The following is a 22365-nucleotide window of genomic DNA, read 5'->3' on the forward strand; positions in this document are numbered from 1 at the left end:
ATTAAACATTCACTTTAAAACACGGTCACACAACACAGATAAAGTAAGAACTGTTAAAATATTTCACTCACGAAGCACAGTACGCGAAAGTTCTAAAAAAAATGAACAACAAAAAATTACATACGTAACTAGGCGCGTGGAGGTAAATTTGACCCCCATCAACTTTCGAACAACTTTACCTTGCTGCAATTACACACACAATGAAGGAAATTACCTCTATAGTTGAAACAGACTGTTTTAGGAAGGTACTAGATAAGCTAGCACAGGGGGTAACCAACAAGTGTCTGGGCGTTAAGAAATACATACCCGGGGGTCAAAGTTACCCCCCGCGCGCCTAGTTAAGGGTTAAGTAAAAGATGTCAAAAATGAATTGACACAAATCATGAAGGCATTATTTTTTTGTTCGATAGCGACCCACACAACACAGTTTTTCTAACTACAGCGCTACACACTAATCACATGTAACACTCAAAATTATTTCTAAAAAACGCCTCCTCTAACCTTTATTGCAATTGAACAAGTTACAAGATTTCAAACATAGACTCCTTGATATCATACCGCGAGACACTATTCCATCCGGCACAGATGTTTGTCTACACTATGAACCTTGTCTTGGTTTGACAATGGTACACTCCTTTGTGTGTAAATTTCTTATTCCCAATCTGTTGAAGTAAAATGTCAAATCTTCAGCTCTGCAAACTCTGCATGTATAAATATTTAATCTCAGAATTATTGTAGCAAAGGAAGTGACCAGTGAGCGTCAAGTTCAGAAGCGAAGATCGGTTCTCAGATTCTGATTATCTTCGGCCGATATCGATTGAACAATATAAAATCTGGAAACCTTATTGTTATATCGCTTTGTTTAATAGTTCGAACAGTTCGTTAGTATTAAGTGAACTCACGCGATTTTAGTCGAGAAATAATTAGAGCATCCGCTCGCTAGATCACTGTTTCGTTAAGTAAACTTTATTCTCATAATCACAAAACTCCTACTCCCTCCTGTCATATACTGTGATTTCCAATTAAGAATTACATAAATTACTAGATGCACAACATTTTTTCTTGTTACAGTTTCCACGGCCAAATAGTGTCTTGTATTTCCATCCAGTCTAATTTCTTTTTCGTAAAATTGTCAGTGAAGTCAGTATTGTTTGTCTTAGACTTTTTATTGCGTGTTGGACAACTTATCTCTCTTATGCTCAAGTAAAGATAAGACGTTCTATGATTTTCCATAACATAGTAATAACTAGTATTGTACTGAAAATGTAACCAAGTTATTTAAAAAAAATATTGAACTTTGCCTTCCTGTAACGATACATGTAAATATTTTGGTTGAGGGCCATGGTTTCGAATTGCACAAAACTACAGACCTCGTTTGTGGAAAGATAATAATATAGGCACTCCAACGTGGAGGATGACCAAACGTAAATTGTCAGTTGCGTTTATACTGTGATACAAGTAGTGTAAATGAGCAAATACAAATGTCAGTTATAAGACATATGCTCAAAGTACGTCACAGGGGACTAGTCTTACTACAGATTATATAATTCTTGTCAGACCAACAGTTGTGGCAGTTTCCCAAGTCTCTACTGTCGTCACCTGTAGCCGGGAGAGGGCATCGCCTAGCGCTCAAGCAGTTCACGCACCCCGAACACTCGATATTTAAAATTCAATTTGATTGTATGCACAGTGCGTGGAGGTAGGACTCCACATTTTTATTTCGTTATTTTTTGTCTGGTTAATTGCGATACGAAGATGAATGATGGAACAAACACTGATACACATATCTTATCTAGGATTCGAACCTGGGACCTCTGGCTTCGTAGCGCGCTACGCTTACCACTCTGCCATGGAGAACGGGAAACACACTCGATCTCGTCCGCAGGGAATTACCGATAAGCTTATCCGAGCATAAAGTTGGTCAATAAAGAAACTGAGGTGATGTTAACAGCAACTCGCTCCTGACGCCTTTACCCTCCGGTTTGAGTTGGTGTTTTAGGTACACTTTGTTCACAGTAAGGCTAATCGGGACTGGACCTACAGTTTAAAGTGGAATCCGAACCACCGGGTATCGAACCCGGGACCCTTGGTTACAAGGCGGCGACGCGACCACTGCGTCAACGGGGAGGTTAACAATAGCCCCGTCTAGTTCGCTGCACTTCGTCGAGTTGGTGTCAAGTAGTGTATTTGGTGTGTGTGCAGTTTGTATTTCGTTCTGGAACGGTGTAGTGTGTTGTCTAGTTACGTAGTGCGTGCTAACCAACCAAACGAACGTTTAAAGCAGCAGACTGGTATTTGTTGAATTTTCTGAACTTGAACACCGCTTTTAGTCTACTTGGTTGAACGTAATCTTCTTGCACCGGCCTGATACCGGGATACATAGACAGTACACGTAGTGTCAGTAAGTGCAGCGAACTTGACGGTGTTATTGAGGGGACTGGGTGCGCCCCAGAGCTGCTTACGCAGAATCAAGTTTAGGGTCATGAGATCACCCACCGTGGGAACCTACCCAGTCTTCCACGTGGTACCCAAACCCCCGGACGACCTACTGCTACTGCGGCTGTATGTAAAAATATTCAGTATTACGTGATAGTTACTTCAGTTCATATTGTCGTAAGGAACTGTCATGACCCGCCGGCCCCAAAATTTGTACTAGTATACGACGCGAAGCTCTAGTTTAAGTACCGATATCTAAAATCATACTGCTAGGAGACTCGGTCTCCATTAGTCATGCAGACGCATTTCCGGTAGCAAAGTGTTTTTCTGCCTCGCATCTGAATGATCCTTGTAGCGGATGTGAGCTGCGTGAGGTGGATGCAGGAAATGGCTGCGGAGAAGGAAACCAGGGAGGAAAGAGCAATAAGTATAAGGCACTTGGAATACATCTTATCGACGTAGAGGGTCGGGTGGAGGAGAACAGGTTCGTTAAATATTTATGCTGTAATGTAGGGAACGTCCCTGAGCTACAGTTATGCGGTACTGGGAATCCGGCTTTCGAAGGATGTCGGTGGTATATGTAATGCCCATTCCAAGAAATTGACAAGAATACTGGGAACCTCTCTTCTCTGTACACACAAATTGGGACCAGGTCCGAAGAGCTTAGAAGTCTGAACGCTCTGGTACTGGAATCGGTCCTGGAACTAATTGATTACAAGCTATTGGTAGTTTTCAGCATATGCTGTTTTTTGCAAGAGCAAATGTTACTTTTCCTAGCTGCTGCAAGGGAGATACTGTAGGCGAGTTAAAAACAGATTCTCTGAGAAGTATTGGGCGGTAACAGGATGAGAAAAAAATTTGCAGGATGAAAGTGCTGATAGGAGCAGTGGCCGGCCATATTTTGCTTTCGAAAACTTTTATCTTAAAACAAGTGCGCCAATTTTTTTTGTTCCCCAGGGTGCATTTAGGAGTAGATTCTTGCATAAAATAGCCAAGGTATCTGTCCCATACTTTTCCCTCTTCCTATTCTCCACTTTTCCCTCTTCCTATTCTCCAACTTTTCTCCTCTTCCTATTCTCCAACTTTTCTCCTCTCCCGCTTGTCTTAACTTTTCTCCTCTCCCGCTTGTCTTAACTTTTCTCCTCTCCCGCTTGTCTTAACTTTTCTCCTCTCCCGCTTGTCTTAACTTTTCTCCTCTCCCGCTTGTCTTAACTTTTCTCCTCTCCCGCTTGTCTTAACTTTTCTCCTCTCCCGCTTGTCTTAACTTTTCTCCTCTCCCGCTTGTCTTAACTTTTCTCCTCTCCCGCTTGTCTTAACTTTTCTCCTCTCCCGCTTGTCTTAACTTTTCTCCTCTCCCGCTTGTCTTAACTTTTCTCCTCTCCCGCTTGTCTTAATTTTTCTCCTCTCCCGCTTGTCTTAACTTTTCTCCTCTCCCGCTTGTCTTAACTTTTCTCCTCTCCCGCTTGTCTTAACTTTTATTTCCTTATATTATTGTTTTCATCCCACCCCAACTTTCTTTGCCACGCGAATGAACCTCTGAACTTGGATTAACCTACTAGCGTATACACACGATTTTTTTTCGGATGAGGCTAGAATTTTGGAGCTGGATGTTATGGAAGGGGGTGTGGCGCATAATAAAATACATCGTAATTACAGTTTTTACTTTCGTTTTCAAAGTTGTTCAAAATTGGTAATCCGGGGGTTATTTTAAAGGGGTTTGAGTGTAGCACTTTGTTTATTCCAAGAGTTTTTTACTACGTTCATTTGGAAACTGATTTCTCAATTTCTGGAGGGTCTGTAACCCAATCACCCCTTCCCTCAGTACGTCAGTGGATGAACCCAAGTGTTCACAAGAAGCAAGTCTAGGTTTATTAGCATTATGTACTCAATTAGCTTTTGCATGGATTCTAATCACTATTTAATCTGTTGCTCTTGCATCGCTGTGTTCTCGAGGTACCAAGCGCTCACTATAAGCTTTAGCGCAGGAACGACCTGCTGATTGTCGCAGTGATTCCGTGGAATTTCCTGCAATATCGCCGGAAGAGGCGGATTTGTGCTTCTGGAACTCTAGAAAGCCCTCTCCAGCATCCTCGCTGCACCCTGTTCTCTGCATGGATGAGCGACGATGCTGAGCCGCGGCCCTATTTGTGAGCTCCCTGAGGAGGCATTACTCGAGATTTGGGGCTCAAATGTTGCGATAGCTGATGTCGGGGAAATATGGCCGACTTGGAGCGCGGTTGATGGGGGAGTTTCGCAATGCTGCGGAAATAGTCTTGAGCTTGCCTCTTCTTGCAGCCGATAGATCGATGTGAAGAACTCTTTAGTATGTATGGAGTTCCTAGCCAGCTGCGTGTTCAAATCTTAGAACCTGGATTAATACAGGTTGTCTATAAAAGAACTCCGGGATTTTAAACAATGATAGCGCGCAAACAATATTAGGTAACTTAGGTTAGTTAATTACTTTGAAATCAGTAGCTCGTCAAGGTTTATTCGCACCCTTTGGAGGTTATTCCAACAAAGGATGGCAATGCTGCTCAGAGTTGACCTTGAAGTGGCAGGGCAGGGCAGGGCAGGGCAGGGCAGGGCAGGGCAGGGCAGGGCAGGGCAGAGCAGAGCAGTGCAACGGCGACTCCACAACAGAAGGCGCAGTGTGTGATATGGCTTGTAGAAACTGGATCTGTTATTACTGTACAGCGGAACTTTCGACGGGAGTATGGTGGTGTTTAGCCTTCGGACATAACCATTCGTCGATGGCTTAAGTCGTTTAATGAAACTGGAAGTGTGGATTGGAAGGAAAGGGCCTATTCCATGGCCTGCAACAAGTCCGGACCTTACTCCCTTAGACTTTTTCCCTACGGGGACATGTGAAGAACATGGTTTATGCTGAGAAAATTCAAGATGTCAACCATCTAAGGTAAAGAATTATCGCATCTGTGGCAACCATCACCCCAGACATGCTGGCCATGACGTGGCAAGAAGTTGATTATCGTGTGGATGTGTGCCGTGCTACAACGGGGCACACACTGGAATTTACTAAATTGTGAAAAAAACTTTAACATTACCTTCAAAAATATATAGCTATTTACTTTATCCCGAGTTTGTTTTTAATAAAATATTTAGCTTCAAAACCCAGGAGTTCTTTTATAGATAACCCTGTACTACTGTCACAAGTCGCAAGAGACTATTTGAGAGAGCTCTGAAGATATTCCACTTTTGTCTGTCGAAACTGCAGTAGTTCTGAGATTTCTGCAGAAGTCAGAAGTCCTGGTTGAAATTTGAAGAAAGTTTACATTAATTATGATGTAACATTGACTTCTCAATGTGCTTCGTGACATGGGGAAACTTTTAGTACACGGAACAACTTCCCTATTATATTCATCATTACAGCTTTCTGGTACCTGGAGTGTTCCCAGTTCGCGTATCCTTAGCCCTGTTCACTGACGTGGGCAAAATGACAGAGCTGCTTCCTCAAAACCTCAAACCTATTGGATGCGTTCCTGCAAATAGACACGGACTTCCCATGGAAGTTTATTAAGGGATGTCGTTAGGTGTAATACCTCTGAATATGATAGTGGTCCATCTTAAGTTGAAATGGAAATCCGTGGCCGTGGGTATAAATTCGAAAAAAGAGAAAAAGCTGTGTTAACTTAAAATTCCTGTAGCACTTTTTATTAAAAATCTTTCTGAAACTGTAGGTCCAGACCCGATAGTCTGGACGAAAGTGAAATTCTGAAACCATCATAAGCTGTCAAAACATCGAATACGTACCACGCAGGTAAATTTATTTGTCTTGAAACAAATTTGTTCAATTTTGAGTGCGTTGAGGTAGCCTAGCCGTAATATGAAAAGAAACAAGGAGGTGCCTTACTTTTCCGGCATTATGTTCAAACACTTAACACTTGTTGGGATTTCGTGTTAAGTCTTTCATAAACACTGACGTGGTGTGAGGAGAATGTCAATTATAAGACTTCCTTGTATTTGAGGTCGTGCAAACAAGACAATGGCCAATGGCAGTATCATCTTGTCGCATGTGATTGAAATATTATATTCTTGTCAGACAGAAAAGTTTCCTTATTTAAAACATGTATTTTTACTTAACTATGACTAGCAAGGATTGAACAGTGTGTCACCTCGAATTCCTCGGGTTTTGGGAATCATTGGGACAAATTAGCAAAATGTTCTTGATAATTTTGTTTTGATGCTGAAGTAATTGCCTTTGTTAGATATCTGGATATACATATATATTGCCCCATTCAAGTAGAGCGTCTTGCAACCCTAATTTCGTGTTCATCTCTGGTGAGAGCGTAGCATTTAAATCATTGTGATCCTTCTAAACCAATTGTGATGGAATTTCTGGGAACATTCTTGGTACAAAAGCTTTGCTGTAAGAGGATGCATTGAATTTTATATTACGTAATCAAAGACCCAGACTGTTTTTCCAAAGCACTGGGTCAGATGTTTCAAATAGTAATGGGACTCGCAATAGTGCGAAAATACAAAGGCTGGCGTCTTCCTTTGCTTCCCATGTTGACCCAGTGTATTTGCCCAGAGGTGTATACCCATTGCGTGTCTATTTGCCATCGAATGGACTGTGTTGACTTACCTTGCGTGACAAGGCTTGAACATCTCTAAAGATACCGCGAGTGACACGTTGTGCCCACTCAAAACTTGAGTAAGACATGAAGTTTACGAATTCAATATTTTAAATTGTTTACACTTTCATTGGTTTGATATTCTGCTTTATCACCAAATATCCAACTTCAAACTTTAGACGGAGAATCGAAAGAGTACTGCATAAATCCCTTGCGTCTTCCAAATATTATTGCTCTCTAATTTCTCTCGTACTTTCAACAAACTATGGTTATTGTTCCTGTATTCTTCATAGGCCATTAACATTGCTGGCTTCAATCTTCATTCAGGCCAACGTCGCGAATTTGTGAAACCGAACTTCCATACCATTCAGTTACAACAGTTTTGGAGGGGTATTACTATTATCGGTCGGTTCCAGGATTCGGCCAGGGAACTTAGGGGAATTTATGAGCCAAGAGCTCGACCTAACGTTACATGGTTTTTCTTACGAATGATCAGCTATTTAATTTCTACTTCTTGCACATAGGGAAACCAGTGTAGATTTTTAACATATTTAAGTAATAAAAACTAAAACTAAACCATCTACCGGGAGACCTCCGGTTCACTTGCTCTTCCCAAAGGATGACTAAGTTTTATAAAAAGTAATGATATCATTATATTAATTAAAATGATCGGGCAGTTCTTTTCCAGATAGTTAAAATAATAAATCAAGGTTTGACGCAAATGCATAAATAGGGAATAGATTTATGAGATACTTAAAGTAAATTTAATCCGAGACTTGTTGCTTGCAAAGCAATAACGTTAATTGATAGACACAAAGCGAGAGCATTTTAGATTGAATATTTCCGACGTATGTCTCTTTCTTTCTGTAATCATTGTTCACACAAATACAACAGAACTTCATCTATTTCACACCTCCACTAATAATTGGTTAATTGAGTTTTGAATCCACTTTTATGCACAGATATGTTAATTGAAACTGGACCTACGGTTTTATGTGAGATATGAACCACTATTTGCCTCCACCGGGTGTTGAACCCTAATTCCTCGATTAAAATGCGACGACGAGGGGGGGAGATTTGCTTTGGTGTATGCCGGTATAATGAACACGGTTCTGTTCCAAATGAGACAGTGCACTGAAAAATGTGAGAGAGGCCTCCCCGATGGCGCAGTGGCAACGTCGTCGCCTTGTAATCAAGGGATCCCGGGGTCGATACCCGTTGGAGGTACATAGTGGTTCGGATCCCACTTTAAACTGTAGGTCCAGTCCTGATTAGCCTTTCTGTGCATAAAAGAAAGAAAAACACTGCCAACGCATGTTATAAAATAGACAGCAAGACGTATAAAAAATAGATATATTCGGAAAAAGTTATTTTCAAATCTTCCACCACGGACATTCTGGACCAACAGCAGCAAGAATGAACAGCTTTCCACTAAGTCATGCATTCTTGTATTGAACGGTACCCGTTGACCACTAACTTCTGTTGCGGCTTGTACTACAGCAGACGCGTGATGCGCACTGGAGCTCTCTTCTACTGCTCACCATGCGGCAACACTGTCGCCATAAGCCCCATACTGAACTCTTAAGTTGGGCTCACCAATAGCGTACTTACATAAGGATACACTTGTCATAAAAAGTGTCACATGTAAACCAAAACGTATCTCCAATTGACACTTGTATCAAACTGGCACTTTTACCGCACACACTTGTACAACTTCATGGTATCTCACTGTCCCAGGTTCGAACTCTTATCACACGAGTATTAACACACTTCTGTACCGTATCGCGGCTTAAACATTCTCTCTCCAAAAAATCTTGACGCGAACACACTTTAGGTTTCTAACGCATACTGTCTGTATAATCTTGTCGGGTACTCTTGTTGTCCTCCAACTATTTACCAAAAACTGTAGCTTTTGGTGGATCACGTGTCCCCCTGACCCAATGAGATTGTCCGGCGTTGTTTTGACCAAACCGTGGGAACAGCATCCCCTAGACGTTCTCTGGATCCTCCAGTTTCTGCCACATGTGTTCTGAAATTAGTTCAGCGGCGGTGGACAGTGTCCACTCGAATGGATAAGGGCTCATTTGTCACTTCTCGCATTCCTTCGTCCTGGTCCCTAGCTGGAAAGGGAAGAAACGTAGTTTCCAACTTTCCGAAGGAAAGTATTTTCAACGTATTACTATAAAGTGCTTGAGAGATTTTTTGTTTGACTGCTTAGAGAGATCAACTGTACTCAGGGGGGTTTCATGACGCAGGCGCGTCATGGGAGTTTTTTGGGGGGACAAAATTTTATACCAATTCTATATATCTTCACACAAAAATGGGGATCTTATCGTTTGATTGACTTGTTATTGATTTTTAGTTTTGGATAATTATATATAGTTTGCACCTACCTGTGGCGATCGCGGCAATGGGATTGAAATGAAACACCACCTCTTATGCTTTTAGAATCGGTTTGAATGAAGGGGGAGGGGGTCGTGGTATTCGCATTAATACAAGGTTAGTCGAGCAGACAAACTCGGCAGAATAAGGTTGACTAACAATGGCAGTGAGCCTAAAGTATCTAAAGTAAACACATATTGCTTAAATATGTGTGTATTATACAGTGACGCAACCGCAGGGGCTCATTGCCTCCCCCCCCAACCTTCGACGGAAGTCAATTCTAGGGTAGCAAGGGGGGACAAACACTGACGGCCAAGGGCACCCAAGGGGAGGCATAGCAGCAATTACCCCTAACTAAGTAACTAACTCTCTAGCCTTCTTAAACCCGAAGATTCATAGCTGCAGCAACACAGGCCTTCCATTTGTCCCTATCTTGAGCAAGATCTATATACTCTTTCCCATCCCTACCGATTTCCTTTAGGTCCATCTCAACGTTGTCCCTCCATCTTCGTCTTGGCCTTCCTACAGGTCTCTTACCCCTTCGATTTCAAATTTTATGCAAATAAAAATTTTGTAAAATTTTCTTGCTAGTTTAGAGCTGTAGCTAGGGGCAGCGGGAGTCGGCCGTGGGCGCCGAATGATCTAAAAAAAAGTTGTAAAAGAGAGAATGCCATGGCGTCCAGTGAACTTATTTGTACCCTATTAAATCAATATTGCAAAAATTTGATCTAAAAATTTTCTTGCTCACTTCGCTCGCATTCTCCTTGTTTTCTTGTGATGCAATGTATTTAAATAATATATGTTGTATATTTCTATTGAATAAGCTTTGAATATGTACACAATTTAGTGTTAGCTTTTTGCATATGCACTTTCGATTTTATGGATATGTGTAAAATATATGTTGTACATGAAAGTTACACATGCATCTTCAGAATGCATTTATCATTCATTTTCTGCCATTCAAAAAATACAGTTTGTGTGCTTCATTTCCATTATTAGCTTACGTGAAATTGACTGTTTAAAAAATATTTCGTTATCTCCCCCTTTTTGGGTAAATTATGAGGATAATAACGTATTTGATACTACTACTACTACTACTGGTAGTAGTAATAATAATAAAGCCATTATTAATGTATATTATTATTATTATAAGTATTGGTACGTTTATCCTGGTACTTAACCCCCCCCCCCAAGACAAAAAACCGTGGCTGCACCTCTGGTATATTTTTCCGCAATTTTGTCTGACAAAAATAATTTGAGTAATTAATTCGGCATAAGGTGGGGGGAGTGCGTCATGGGCCTTGGGAGGATGGGCACCCCTGGCTATATTTTTACCTCAGACTAGAAAAAATCCGAAATGTGCTGTTGTTCATGTAAGTCCAAATAATGTGAAATTTGCATATCTAATGCAACGCGTCTATGTGCATTAAGTAAACGTACATAATGCAGTAAGTACCCTTTGGTCCATGTTTTTGCCGATTGAATCTCAAGCTTATTCTCTACATAAAATACAGGTGTATTTCCAGACACGGTAAGTTTCGTCCGAAACATTATATTAAAATCTTAAAGCGCTATTAAAGAATTTTAAGTTTATAGTAAACACAAATTGTTCATTCTTGGTTGTAGAATTGGAAGTATTCAGGATATGTTATTACTACACTAAGAGGGCGGAAGAAAATGTTGACTTTTGCAGTTTCCCATTAAATCACTATGCATTTTCTAGTCTAGTGATTTAAAATTAATCTGAGAAGTTTTGTAATGTATATGCATAGGCTACGTGTAGAATAAGCAAAATTATTTAAGATTTTTGAACTGTGTAAGAAAGCTATGAATCTAACTTAATGCAAGAAGTAATTAATTCTTGCGCTAGAGTGCCCTTCCATATCATATCATCGAAGGTTTTAAAATTCGGCTAGCAACATTGCAGAAATTGATACTGGAATGTTCATTATTCTAATTTAATGATAAACGTGATACGGAAAACACAAGGACATTAAATAACCCGTACTGCACTCGATATGTTTAAAAAAGGAAATGGAAATTTCCAGAAACGAAGTCGAAATATTTTTAAAAATATTTGTTTACAACAATTTGAAAATTTAGGCGCCATGGCGACCGGCCTCCCTGTTTTTTTTTTCTGCCCCTGCATATGCATTATTGACAATAATTGTATGTAAACTATTTGTCGAGACATATACAACACACACTTTATTTTTAACTGACATTTTTTTCCTTTTATTTTTAGGTCCTCAGAAGACGTTAAACCGAATCACATATTGCTGTACACAATTCTCAATCCCGTATACCCCATCACAGTGGTAAGTATCGTTTACTTCTTGCTATGTCCTAATCTATTAGTAATCCGAAAACTATTTCTATCTTAATGATTATAGTAGTTGCAATGCCATGGTGTGCGTAGAGTTTCGAGTAATATATATTCCTGTACTCCAGTGGCGTACCCAGGATTTTCGAAAGGTGGGGGCTACGTCTTTTTTTTTTTATTTAGTACTCTGTCCTCATTTTGCAATTTTCCCCCGCCCTTGTCATTCTTTTTTTTTTAGGAATACTGAGCCAAAGAGGGGAGTTTGCCCCCCTTCTTTGGGCACGCCACTGCCTTATTCGCAATGCCATTTGCTAGAACAAGGAAAATACACTTCATCAGTGATATTAATAAACATTATATTGGTTATTTTTAGAAGAATTGAGCACTGTGTATTGTGCATGTTGAGATGTTCTCAGGACAAACGCGTATGTTTTCCATTCTTGTTACACAATATTATTAGTTGAGAACTAAAGTGGTGCAATGTCACAAAATTAATGCAGTTTCCAATACACTAATTCGTGATTTAGTGTATCACGAGTAAGTTCATCACCAAAGATAGGATTCAGCACTCAATATTCCAAAATTTTCGATTAAGCAACTGATCAAATAAAGTATGTAGCAATATTAGTTTCAAAATTCATGTAGATTACCAGATTGTAGGAAGATGCTCATTTCGAACTGGATCCATTACATCGTCAATATTGATGCCATTCTCAGTCAGAATTTTAGATAAGGGATATTTTCCCGTATACATAGAACGCACCCAGAAATATTAACTCAATCCAATCCATAACTTAATATATTTACTTGTTTTACTGTGCACATACTTTTTGCAGTCTTATGATCGTTTTGAAATTTTATTTATTCTTCGCACACCTGCCCTGTTTTTTACACAGCATGGACATTGGTTGGTTCACGTATTGTACACATCATTCATGATGTGGGTGTTGTTACACAAAGTATTGTTATTCAAAAAGTTTCCGCATGCTTGATTCCCTACTTCCGAATCTCTTTATCTCATTAAAGTATGAGTTTCTGGCCGACACGTAAAATTTATCATTTTTAACTGTAAATGAACTTCTGCACGAATCATTTCTGGCGTAAGAAAACGTAAGTTTGTCATTTAAGTAGCCTATTACTATGTAAGTACTCTACTATTGTCTACTTTCTTAGCCCTTCGTGCAAGACGTATTCAGTTATTGCAACATATTTGGCCGAATCAGGGTACTAGTTTTTGTCGTCAACTGGCCCGCTTCCATTAAATCGCTGAAGAGAAGCTGGAGAAAGAAGACCGCTGTCGTGTTAGTCAGTAACGCTCATTGTTCCAAGTTTAGAGAGGGGGGGGGGTGAAGCCACGCCACCCTCAGTTGTGTATCACTAGTCACTCTTGTGACGTCTCTATATGTCAAATAGACATCAACGTGAGAAAGCAGTTTATTTCCCTTGGTCGATTCGTCTGAAGTTATTTTCAGACTATTTTTTTTTCTTTTCTCTTTCTTATAAGAATCATGTTCGGAATGGGTTTGTTTGTGTGTGTGTGTGTCGTTGGATCTATGTTCTCCCATTGCTAGTTACAAAATTCTATTTTTTCATTAAATTCTTGTTAGAACGTTTGAACATCTTGTGCAATTATATTCCACCCACTTCTGCGTTCCGACTTTTTACTTTAATTAACCATTATATTGTATGTCAGTTAATTTGTTTATACTTTTATGTCCATGTTTCATTGCGGGAAAATATATTATGCGCGTCGTATTTAAATTGGTTTATATCGAAATAGGTACGGCGTTCCTGGATTAATTTTTACATATGCAAATATTTTCTTTTGTGCAAGGTTATTGACAAATTTGTGAAACATTTAAGAAATAACATTTCAAAGCACTTGCGTTTGCATCTGCTGAATGCATCTACACGATACACACGTGTGAACTTGTCACTGCCGATCAGTGCAACAGCTATGGGTATACGATGAGAGTTCCTTGGGGATTTAATTGGGCGACCGAGATGGCCACCACGTTACTCGAGTCCCTCCTACTGCCAAACCACTCAAACTGTGCACGGGCGGTTTCCTAACCGTTAACGTAGCACATTAGTAGTAATTTTGAAAATATTTTATAGACTTGTGAAACAGCCTCGTCTTTTACTTTGAAGTAGTACGATAGTCGTTCGTAAAGTAGTACCAGTGTTCGAGGTAAACATTTTTGAACCAAGCTTTTTATTTTACTCCTACATAGGTAAGGCTAATTTCCCACATATTCACCCTTGATATTTAGGCACTTGCAGTTTGTCTGAAAAGTCACGCAACGTAGATTTTCAGTGTACGTAACTTTGTAAAAAAAAAAAAGAAACCACTGAGTTTACTTTCTCGAGTGGATATTTTCAAAAGCATTAAAGAAGTAAATTGTGCTCAACATGAACGTTCAGTATGCGGAGTGAGTTACTAAGGTGTAAAAAAGTTTATATAGGAAGTAAAAGCAAACTTCAATTAAAGACAGCTGTGTAGTCGCTTGCAATAATTTTCGATGTGTATCGATGGTCTGTGGGCATATATCGATTTGTTTAAAAGAACGTTACATTTTTATGCATTAGACGATTTAATGGAGTTAATTGACATTCATAATATTTTTTTTTTTTTTTTTTGAAATTACGAGCTGTACTGGCAACATTGATCTTGTCAGATGGCAGTACGAGGTGTACCCTACATCTGGCTATGCTATTCAATCAATTCCCAGGTCAAATAAAGGATTCGAAATTTATCGTACGAAAAACAATCCTACCTACCTATCTTTGTCAGATATGTATTAAAAAATCGACGTCCAGACGATGCCTGTTGTTGCTATGCATGCAGTTGATATATTTTATCGATAAACAGTCAATACAGTGGAAGTGCAAAGTGATTATGTGAAGATTTGATTTCACGAGCTTATCTCTGAAAGTTCTGGTTTCAAGGCCTCAATATTAACCTCAGTTGTATTTGTTTGTCAGTCAACCTCATACCTCGGTGTTTATGAAAAGAGTTAAAAGTTTACGCTAAATGACAAAATACAAACAAGGAAGACTGAAGGGAAGAAAACGGCAGGTATCTTTGTTCAGTTTCTATTGAAATGTTAGACTTAGACAGATCACATGACCTGCATGGGTTGGAATTGTATTTCATTTATTCAGTTTCAATGTAGACGATGCTCTCAACTATTCTAACAGTTAAGTACAGATTTATTTTTTAAAAAGAAATATCACTATGAAGATCATGTTGCTTGGTTCATAGAGCCAAAATCCCATTCACAGATATCAACCAACTTTCCGCACTACGTAAGAATATAAATCGCTACACCACCAAAGATTGTGAGTTACACAAGAAGTATGTGGAAACGCACAGTGCCATCAAAAGTCGTTCCATCCCTCTTTAAGTATGAAATTATTATTTTGCTGAAAAAGTCGCGTTGTATCTCATTTCGTTCGTTTTTAACGAAGGTTTACAGTTTATACTAAAACACTTTTTTTTTTTCAATTAGTCAAAAACGTTTGGGTTTTGGGATAACCTTAAACAAAAGTGCATTAAATGTGAGTAGGTTCGTAAAAGAAAATGAGCCTGATTTGATGGGAATTATTAAACGGCTTGTTCAAATAGATTTAGGTCACGGATCCATTTTTTTCTGTTATTGCAAACATTTCCTTTTGTGTAGAGTTCTAAGTTAAATCCTACTTCGCCAAACGAAAATTACAATTACTAGCATAGACATTTGCCTCAAACTATTTTCCTTCGACTTGCAGAACCACAAGTATTAAAAGCGAAAACCTTTTTAAGTTAATGTTCTTGGCGTGTTGAAGAATTTACGCATTCGGCAGTATGCCATTGAAAAACTGTGAATAGTATTAATTTTTCAGTTGTGGTTATTTGGGAAATGACTTTCAGAACACGCTCTACGAGCACTTCCGAAGGATAATGTTAGTAATTTTGTTCCACGCTATCAACAGCCTCCGCACAGTTAATAAAGGACAAAAAAAGGCCAATGTCGGGAATAATTCCGTAAAAGCTGAATTTTGGTCAGTTGTTAGAACACTAGTAGTGCAAAATCCCAAAAGTCCCCGCCCCTTCTCGCGGTGCTTCCCCCCATCGGCCCCCTAACTAATTTCGCAGACTCTCAGTTATTGACCCATGTCTCCGTAACCAATGGTCGTAGGCAGGTAATCTTTTTTTTAGCCTTAATCCTCATTAGATTAAAGCTTTTAAATTAGGCTACAACTTTTATTCGAAACAATTTTTTGTCATTTAATTTGTTCAAAAGTTACAAGGCAAAAACTTCAGAAAGTACTAGAAAAAATTACGGCAAAATCACAAACATTATCGAAAAAATAAACAATCTTTTTTGTAGCCCATCTAATGAGGATTAAGACTAAAAGAAGATTACCTGCCTACGACCATTGTTTACGGAGATATGGGTCAATAACTGAGTGTCTGCGGAATTGATGTTTGGAAGGGGGGGGGGACTTTGGGGATTTTGCACTATTAGTAGTGTTCTAACAACTGACCAAAATTCAGCTTTTACGGAATTATTCCAGACATGAAACCTTATTGACTGGGCCAAGTATTAGACACGTGCTAACACTTGCTGTGCCAATTTATGTGGCGCGGCAGTATTGATTAGGAGGACGATGTATTCGCACCTGGACCGCAGACCGCCTGTTATTTCCGAAGGCGCTGGCCACGAATTGTAATTAGTTCACGAACAGATACACGCAGAACCTCCAAGATTGCCTCAGAAGAAGCTGTTGTGTCTAGTTAATAGACAAATCACTTAGCACTTAAAATATTATTGTTCCTCGAGCTGTTACTGTATAATCGTGATCCAGATTCGATTGCCTGTGGGGCACAATTCTTAATCAGCCTCTGCATAAATAAAAATGACCAACGGGGATACCACCAATTCTAGTAATGACGTTAATTTTTAGTGCACCCTGGTTACACGCCAACGAGGGTCTGGCGCCTGGGCTCAAAGCCTCTTGTGTTGTGTCGTTCATATACTTGTGATTACCCATTCACTTCATCACCATTGATCCTCATCTTCGCGAATAGCCAAAAGTGGCAGAAGAGCAAAGTAAAATAAAACCAATCCTTAAAATAATTTGTATACATTATGGCAATGAAACAAACTTCTATCATAACCATTTAGTGGTGCCACGAGTATAATATTTGAGAACAACCAACACTTAGTACACCCAACGAGGGCTAGGATTTTTTTTAAAGCTCCTCAGATAGAATTCTAGAAGCATACATTTACAATCGACCTTTCAAATCCTCAAGATTCAAATCAAATGTTAACTGTACGTATATGTCATCGTGCCTTTCGCATACAACAAAGTAATAACTAAGATCATTTTGAGGAGAACCTATCGCTGGATAGACACAACATACAAAAGTCGCACGGAAGAGGATTAACTATACTATATCACAGGAATAAATTGGTCGCGGGTTCAGTTCTTAATAGAGATCAACTTTTTGATAGCCTTTTATTGAACTGTTTAGCCCGCTTTATCTAATATATAAAACAGTGTCAGCGCGTTGAGCGGCATGCTCGTGATCTCGCCATCAACGGTTCTAGGTTAGATTCGCGGCCTGGGCGCGGATGTTTCTTTGTCTCCGTCCTTTATTTTAGTGTCAAGTGGAAGTAAATCTATGTAAAATAAGAAAAATACAAATAGATGATTGAATCCTTACAATAAACTGGCAATGAGAACTAGTGTGACTGTAAAAGTGAAGGGCATCAGCACACACAATCAGGATAAATATCTTGTCAGTCTCAGTGCTGTATTGGTTAGAAAGCCAAGTTTGATTTCCATTATTGTATGTAACTTGCTCCTTAGCCTATTCCATTAAGGTCGCGAAAAATCCAACCTCAAATACAACTCTCGGGACGATTAGATAACATTTGAATTGTTGTTTTTAAGCTCACTTTATGCTCAGGTAGGCTAATCGGGACTGGACTTGGTTTAAATTCGGATCCGAACTACTGTGCAATGTGCCTTCATCGGGTATCGAACCCTGCCCCCCCTTAACTGCAAGCCGACGATGTTACCACTACGTAGTACATAACCATTGATTGGAAAAGCTACATGGTAGTGCATATTATTGAGACATAATATTTTTTGCATTTTTAATTTATTTTTTTTTCCTTTGATTGTGAGCAATTCAAATATCGTCATTCAATGTAATAGAAGAATGCACCATACAATGTCCCCTACTTGAACCAACCGTGCAGCCATTTTAAATGGAAAGCTTATCTGCCTTGGATTCCTTTCTTGATAAAGTGGGCCTCAAATTCTTTACGTATTGATTGCAGCAACAGGTTTCTTTGTGTGTAGCTATACACGAAGAACGTGGTTGCAAGCTACAGGGAAATAATCGATTAGATTCGTTACTTTCCGTGAAGCAGTTTGAATCATTGATTATACTCGGAGTGCATTTTCTACTCACGCTTCCTGCACACAGAACTAACCCCACTCGACTGGAATTCTGAAAACAGGGCGGAACGGAACTGAAATCCGGGGGATCAAACCTACCAGCTGACCGATCTCGAAAACCTTCGACATTCAAAACCGTTTTGAAAAGGCAGGACAGATTCCGACCGTCGCTGTCGGTGCTCGTGTCCGTGTGCGCATTTCGATTGCAAAATCAACACATCCTTGCCCCGTGTGCGCGTAACTTTCTATTTGTAGAATATTGTCTGGAAATTATAAAGGATAAACAATGATGTGCTTTAATTTTCTTAAGCCACTGAACTCATTACGTGTAAGCTTTTTAATAAGACTTGCACTTTCTTCCCATTCTGGTCTCCAATGAATATTCCTGTTGCACTTTCTTCCCATTCTGGTCTCCAATGAATATTCCTGTTGCATTCGCTTTACCGGCATAACTCCCATACTGCTTTCAATGTATCAAATATTGGCCTAAATCTATTCCATCAAAGCATAGTTTTAATAATTGGCAAGAAAATGGAAGTCTGCGAAGAACAAGATCTATATTGCACAATGGATCAAGATGTGTTCTTTTTTAATTTAATGTTGTACCAAAATGTTAGTAAAACTGTCTGTAATATCTGTGTAGTTCATATTCTCAGAGACTTGATAATCTATCGTATCCATATTGCCGCTAAATAGTATTATATTACCAAGTCGTCCACTCCGTTCATAAAGATAATCCTTTTCAAGTTTCAAGTGATTATTAAGGGAAACTAGAGTTATTGCAGATACGTACCTGCAGTAGCCACCAAATTTTTAGAAGATATGTAGTAAAATTGCTTATGTGCTTTCTTTGTCGTGTTGCAAACATTTCCGCGTTTATACTGCACGGAGAAAGTCTTCCTTTGTATAGTTGTTAGCCTAACGTATATTCATTGCTGTTATGGTTGTGGCTAGTAACTATGCTTTCTTTTTCTTTTCAGGATGTATTGCACACAATCAGTTCTCCCAGTGGACAAGTGCTGCGAATAGTGATATTTAAGAAGAATGGCGTCCAAGCAATGATTGAATATCCTTTAATGCAATTGTTATGAATTACAGGGTAAGGTGAATGAACATAATTTAGTTCCTTTTATAACCTATGCGCATGTCGTGCAAATGCAACATATTTCATGTTGTAGTCATAGCAAGTTGGAAAGAATGCAGGTACCAGGTACCCGTTCAAACTTTAGCATCGTCATTCTCTAGTCTAAATTGAAACCTCATTAGTTTCTAATTATGTCCTAGCTCTCACGTGTGTATATTGAGAATGCGAAGTCGCCAGGGATGCTCTAGATGCCAAAGTAATTGAAAACCAGTTGTGGATTGCCGGCGTGAGACAATTCTATGGTATTAAATGTAACTACTTCTAGAATGTTGGAAGGTGCACCATGACGAAATTCCAATATGTTTGTTACAGGTCCCTACTATTTTTGTTTGTTCATCATGTAACACGCTGTGAAGACTGGTACTGGATTCGAATCCAAGGTAAGTCGTGGTAGTTACTTTCAAGTTCCTTGAATCTTCTCATCGAGATTAACCAAAAATAATAACCGTAAAAAATGCAGCAGTATTGTGGTTATCAAGATAGATCAAGTTACACAAAGGAGTTCAGTTCGCGCATACGTGAGGAGCAAATGTTGCTAACTGGGTTCTGGCGACTGCATTCAGGGCCACAATTCGCTGTGGTTTTTCCCTGCACGCCAGGCTTGCTTTTTCCTTTACTTTGTGTCTTGCTAGGTCACGGATGTTTTAACCCCGAAATCATACTTCATATGCAAGGTCAATACTTACCATGCTCTGAACTGTGACAAAAGTAGTCTACGAAAAGTTATGAACCGTAAAATTTTAAAAGTTCTGAAGGGAACATACTTGTTCCACAACAATGCCTAGGTTAAAAATAGTTCTTAATTTAGAATGGTATTCACGCAGTTTTTCAGTTTCTGTGGCCAACAAGGGCGCATCGAATTCGCGAAATTGGATTGAGTAATGCATAGCAATGCCGATAGATGAGTTCAACGATTTCACAGTTGCGTTCCTCTTACAATCGAATATCAAGGAATCATTCATGCGAATATTGCTGGGGATGTGCCTTGAATTTAATAGTCAGCCGCAGCGCAGTCTGTGGGTAGCGAAAACGGACCAGAGGAAGAGCAGGCAGATGACGAAATGCCTAACATTCCAGAATGCTCTGCAAAAGCAACCTTTTCACTGGGAATGTTGATCGACCATTCTTGAGAAATTGGATGCCGCGTCGGAGAGTTCCTCCCCTCTCCGTCGCTGCAGTATTCGTGTAGAAGACGGTCCAGTACCTGTTCCCGGTATGCGATTTCGAAAATGTGGTTGCCGCGTCCCTTTAATAACGAATGGAAGATTGGAAGTGGGCCGAAACAACAAAAGAGAGTTCAATACAGCTTGGAATCGTGCTTTGCCACATCGACTTAATATTCGCGAGAAATTTGTCGCCTTTTATACCTCATGTAGAATGGCTAATTCGCCAATAAGAAAAGTAAAACAGGAGAAATGGTCAGCTGAAATCTAACCTGCCTTCGTGATGTAATGGTTAGCATAATGCGCTTCGAAGCTTACTCTCTGGAATCTGTGGAACACGGCTGAGCATAACTGATGATAGGGGAGAAAACGAGTTGGAGCAAAGCAGTGCGCGCTGCTGAAAATGGTAGCCGCACTCATTTTCCCTTTCACGACTTCATTAGTCGAGCCCTCTCGATTCACTACTTGCGCAGAGACTTGTTTTCGTTCGCTCGCTCCAGAGATTCCCGAGACAGAGTATAGGCGACGTTTCATTCCCAAAAAGTATGTAACCGCCTTGGTGACTGAGCATGACGATTGTGAACTTTTAAAGGTTCTAGGTTCCAGGCCTGGGTTTCTTTTGTCTGTGTCCCATGATCAGTTTAATCTAATCTTCATTCATCTTCACTGTTGCGATTAGCCAAATTAATTAAAATACATATGTACAGAATAGAACACACGATCTCCTTCATCAAATACTAAATGCAGATTTTAACTCAGAGGTTATTTTGGGAAATAACACAAGAGAAAGCAGCTAGAAAAAACTATTTTCATCTTCAAACTTAAGTTAATATTGTACGAGGTGTGGCCGGAAAGTTCTCGATTTTTTTTAAATAGCCGACCTGCGTTTTCCTGGTCTGTGTGCTTCCAGCTGGTGACAAGTCGGGCAAAATGTGTTGCAAAAGTTGCATCGTTCATTATCGCTTTCACTTTCCTGAACTCTTACTTGTTTGAAACTATGAAATACTACATGGGGATTTAGTGCCAGAAGAGAAAAAATCATACGATAAAAATTGCGGAGATGCAAAGGAATGCCGATGAAAGCATTTATAAGCACTTCCACCGCACCATTGCAGTAGTATGTTAAGGTGGCGAGAGTTCAATGTGTGCTTTACTCGGGAAACGCGCTGTCTTCTCAAATTCAGTAGCAGAATGTTGAAATGCAACTGAAACATTTTTCGACAATAATTTGCAGAAGTTTTGTCAAGCGTTTACCAAGTTTACTACACACCACCATTGGCATAATCATCTCATTCACTCGTGTGCAAGTAGACTATTATTTCCAAGTAACAAGGAATGAACCATGTCTTATCCTACTCGTGCATTACTTTCTGTAATGTTTTCTTCATCTATTCTTGGTACTTGTGTGGGCAATTAACATAATCGAATCCGGAAATATTAGTTTCTTAGTTTGACCTCTTTTTATTACGAAAGTACGTTCTGACGAAACGTTTTAAGTTTTCCTTGTTCAGAAACTTGGAATTTTATACCTGATGCTTAATACAGTTGCATGGTGCTCCCCTCCCCCCGAATGTTCTGAAGATTTCGTTCAGTAGGGAGGAATTTTAAATTAATTTTACCCTTATCTGCAATCTTTGATCGATGGTCAGAACTGAAGGAATGCGTGTCTGCATTCGCATTACTGCTGTCGCAGTATATCGTTCCTGAACAGAATCATGTTACCGAACGTTTGAGATCTGAACTCGATTAATAACCCTTGCGTGCCTTTCCAGTGAAATGTTTGCCTCTAATGTGGACTGAAAGTGATCTGTGGGCAGCATTTCGTGGTTAGTTTTATGTCTGCCGCAGCTGACCATTCTGATTTTC

The 22365-nt window shown here is 39.5% G+C and overlaps 1 protein-coding gene across 6 annotated transcripts in view; it reads left to right on the forward strand.

Moving 5' to 3' along the window:
• Positions 1 to 22365, forward strand: part of sm (heterogeneous nuclear ribonucleoprotein L) — a 190730-nt gene that overhangs the window by 56738 nt on the left and 111627 nt on the right. For all 6 annotated transcript variants that reach the window (XM_083111490.1, XM_083111493.1, XM_083111488.1 and 3 more), the window contains 2 exons: positions 11656 to 11728; positions 19173 to 19258. In XM_083111490.1, the coding sequence (XP_082967616.1) occupies positions 11656 to 11728; positions 19173 to 19258 (159 nt within the window). The remainder of the gene's footprint in view (positions 1 to 11655; positions 11729 to 19172; positions 19259 to 22365) is intronic.

Source organism: Lepisma saccharinum, chromosome 25 (assembly GCF_977018435.1).
Source record: "Lepisma saccharinum chromosome 25, izLepSacc3.1, whole genome shotgun sequence".
NCBI classification, from domain to species: domain Eukaryota; kingdom Metazoa; phylum Arthropoda; class Insecta; order Zygentoma; family Lepismatidae; genus Lepisma; species Lepisma saccharinum.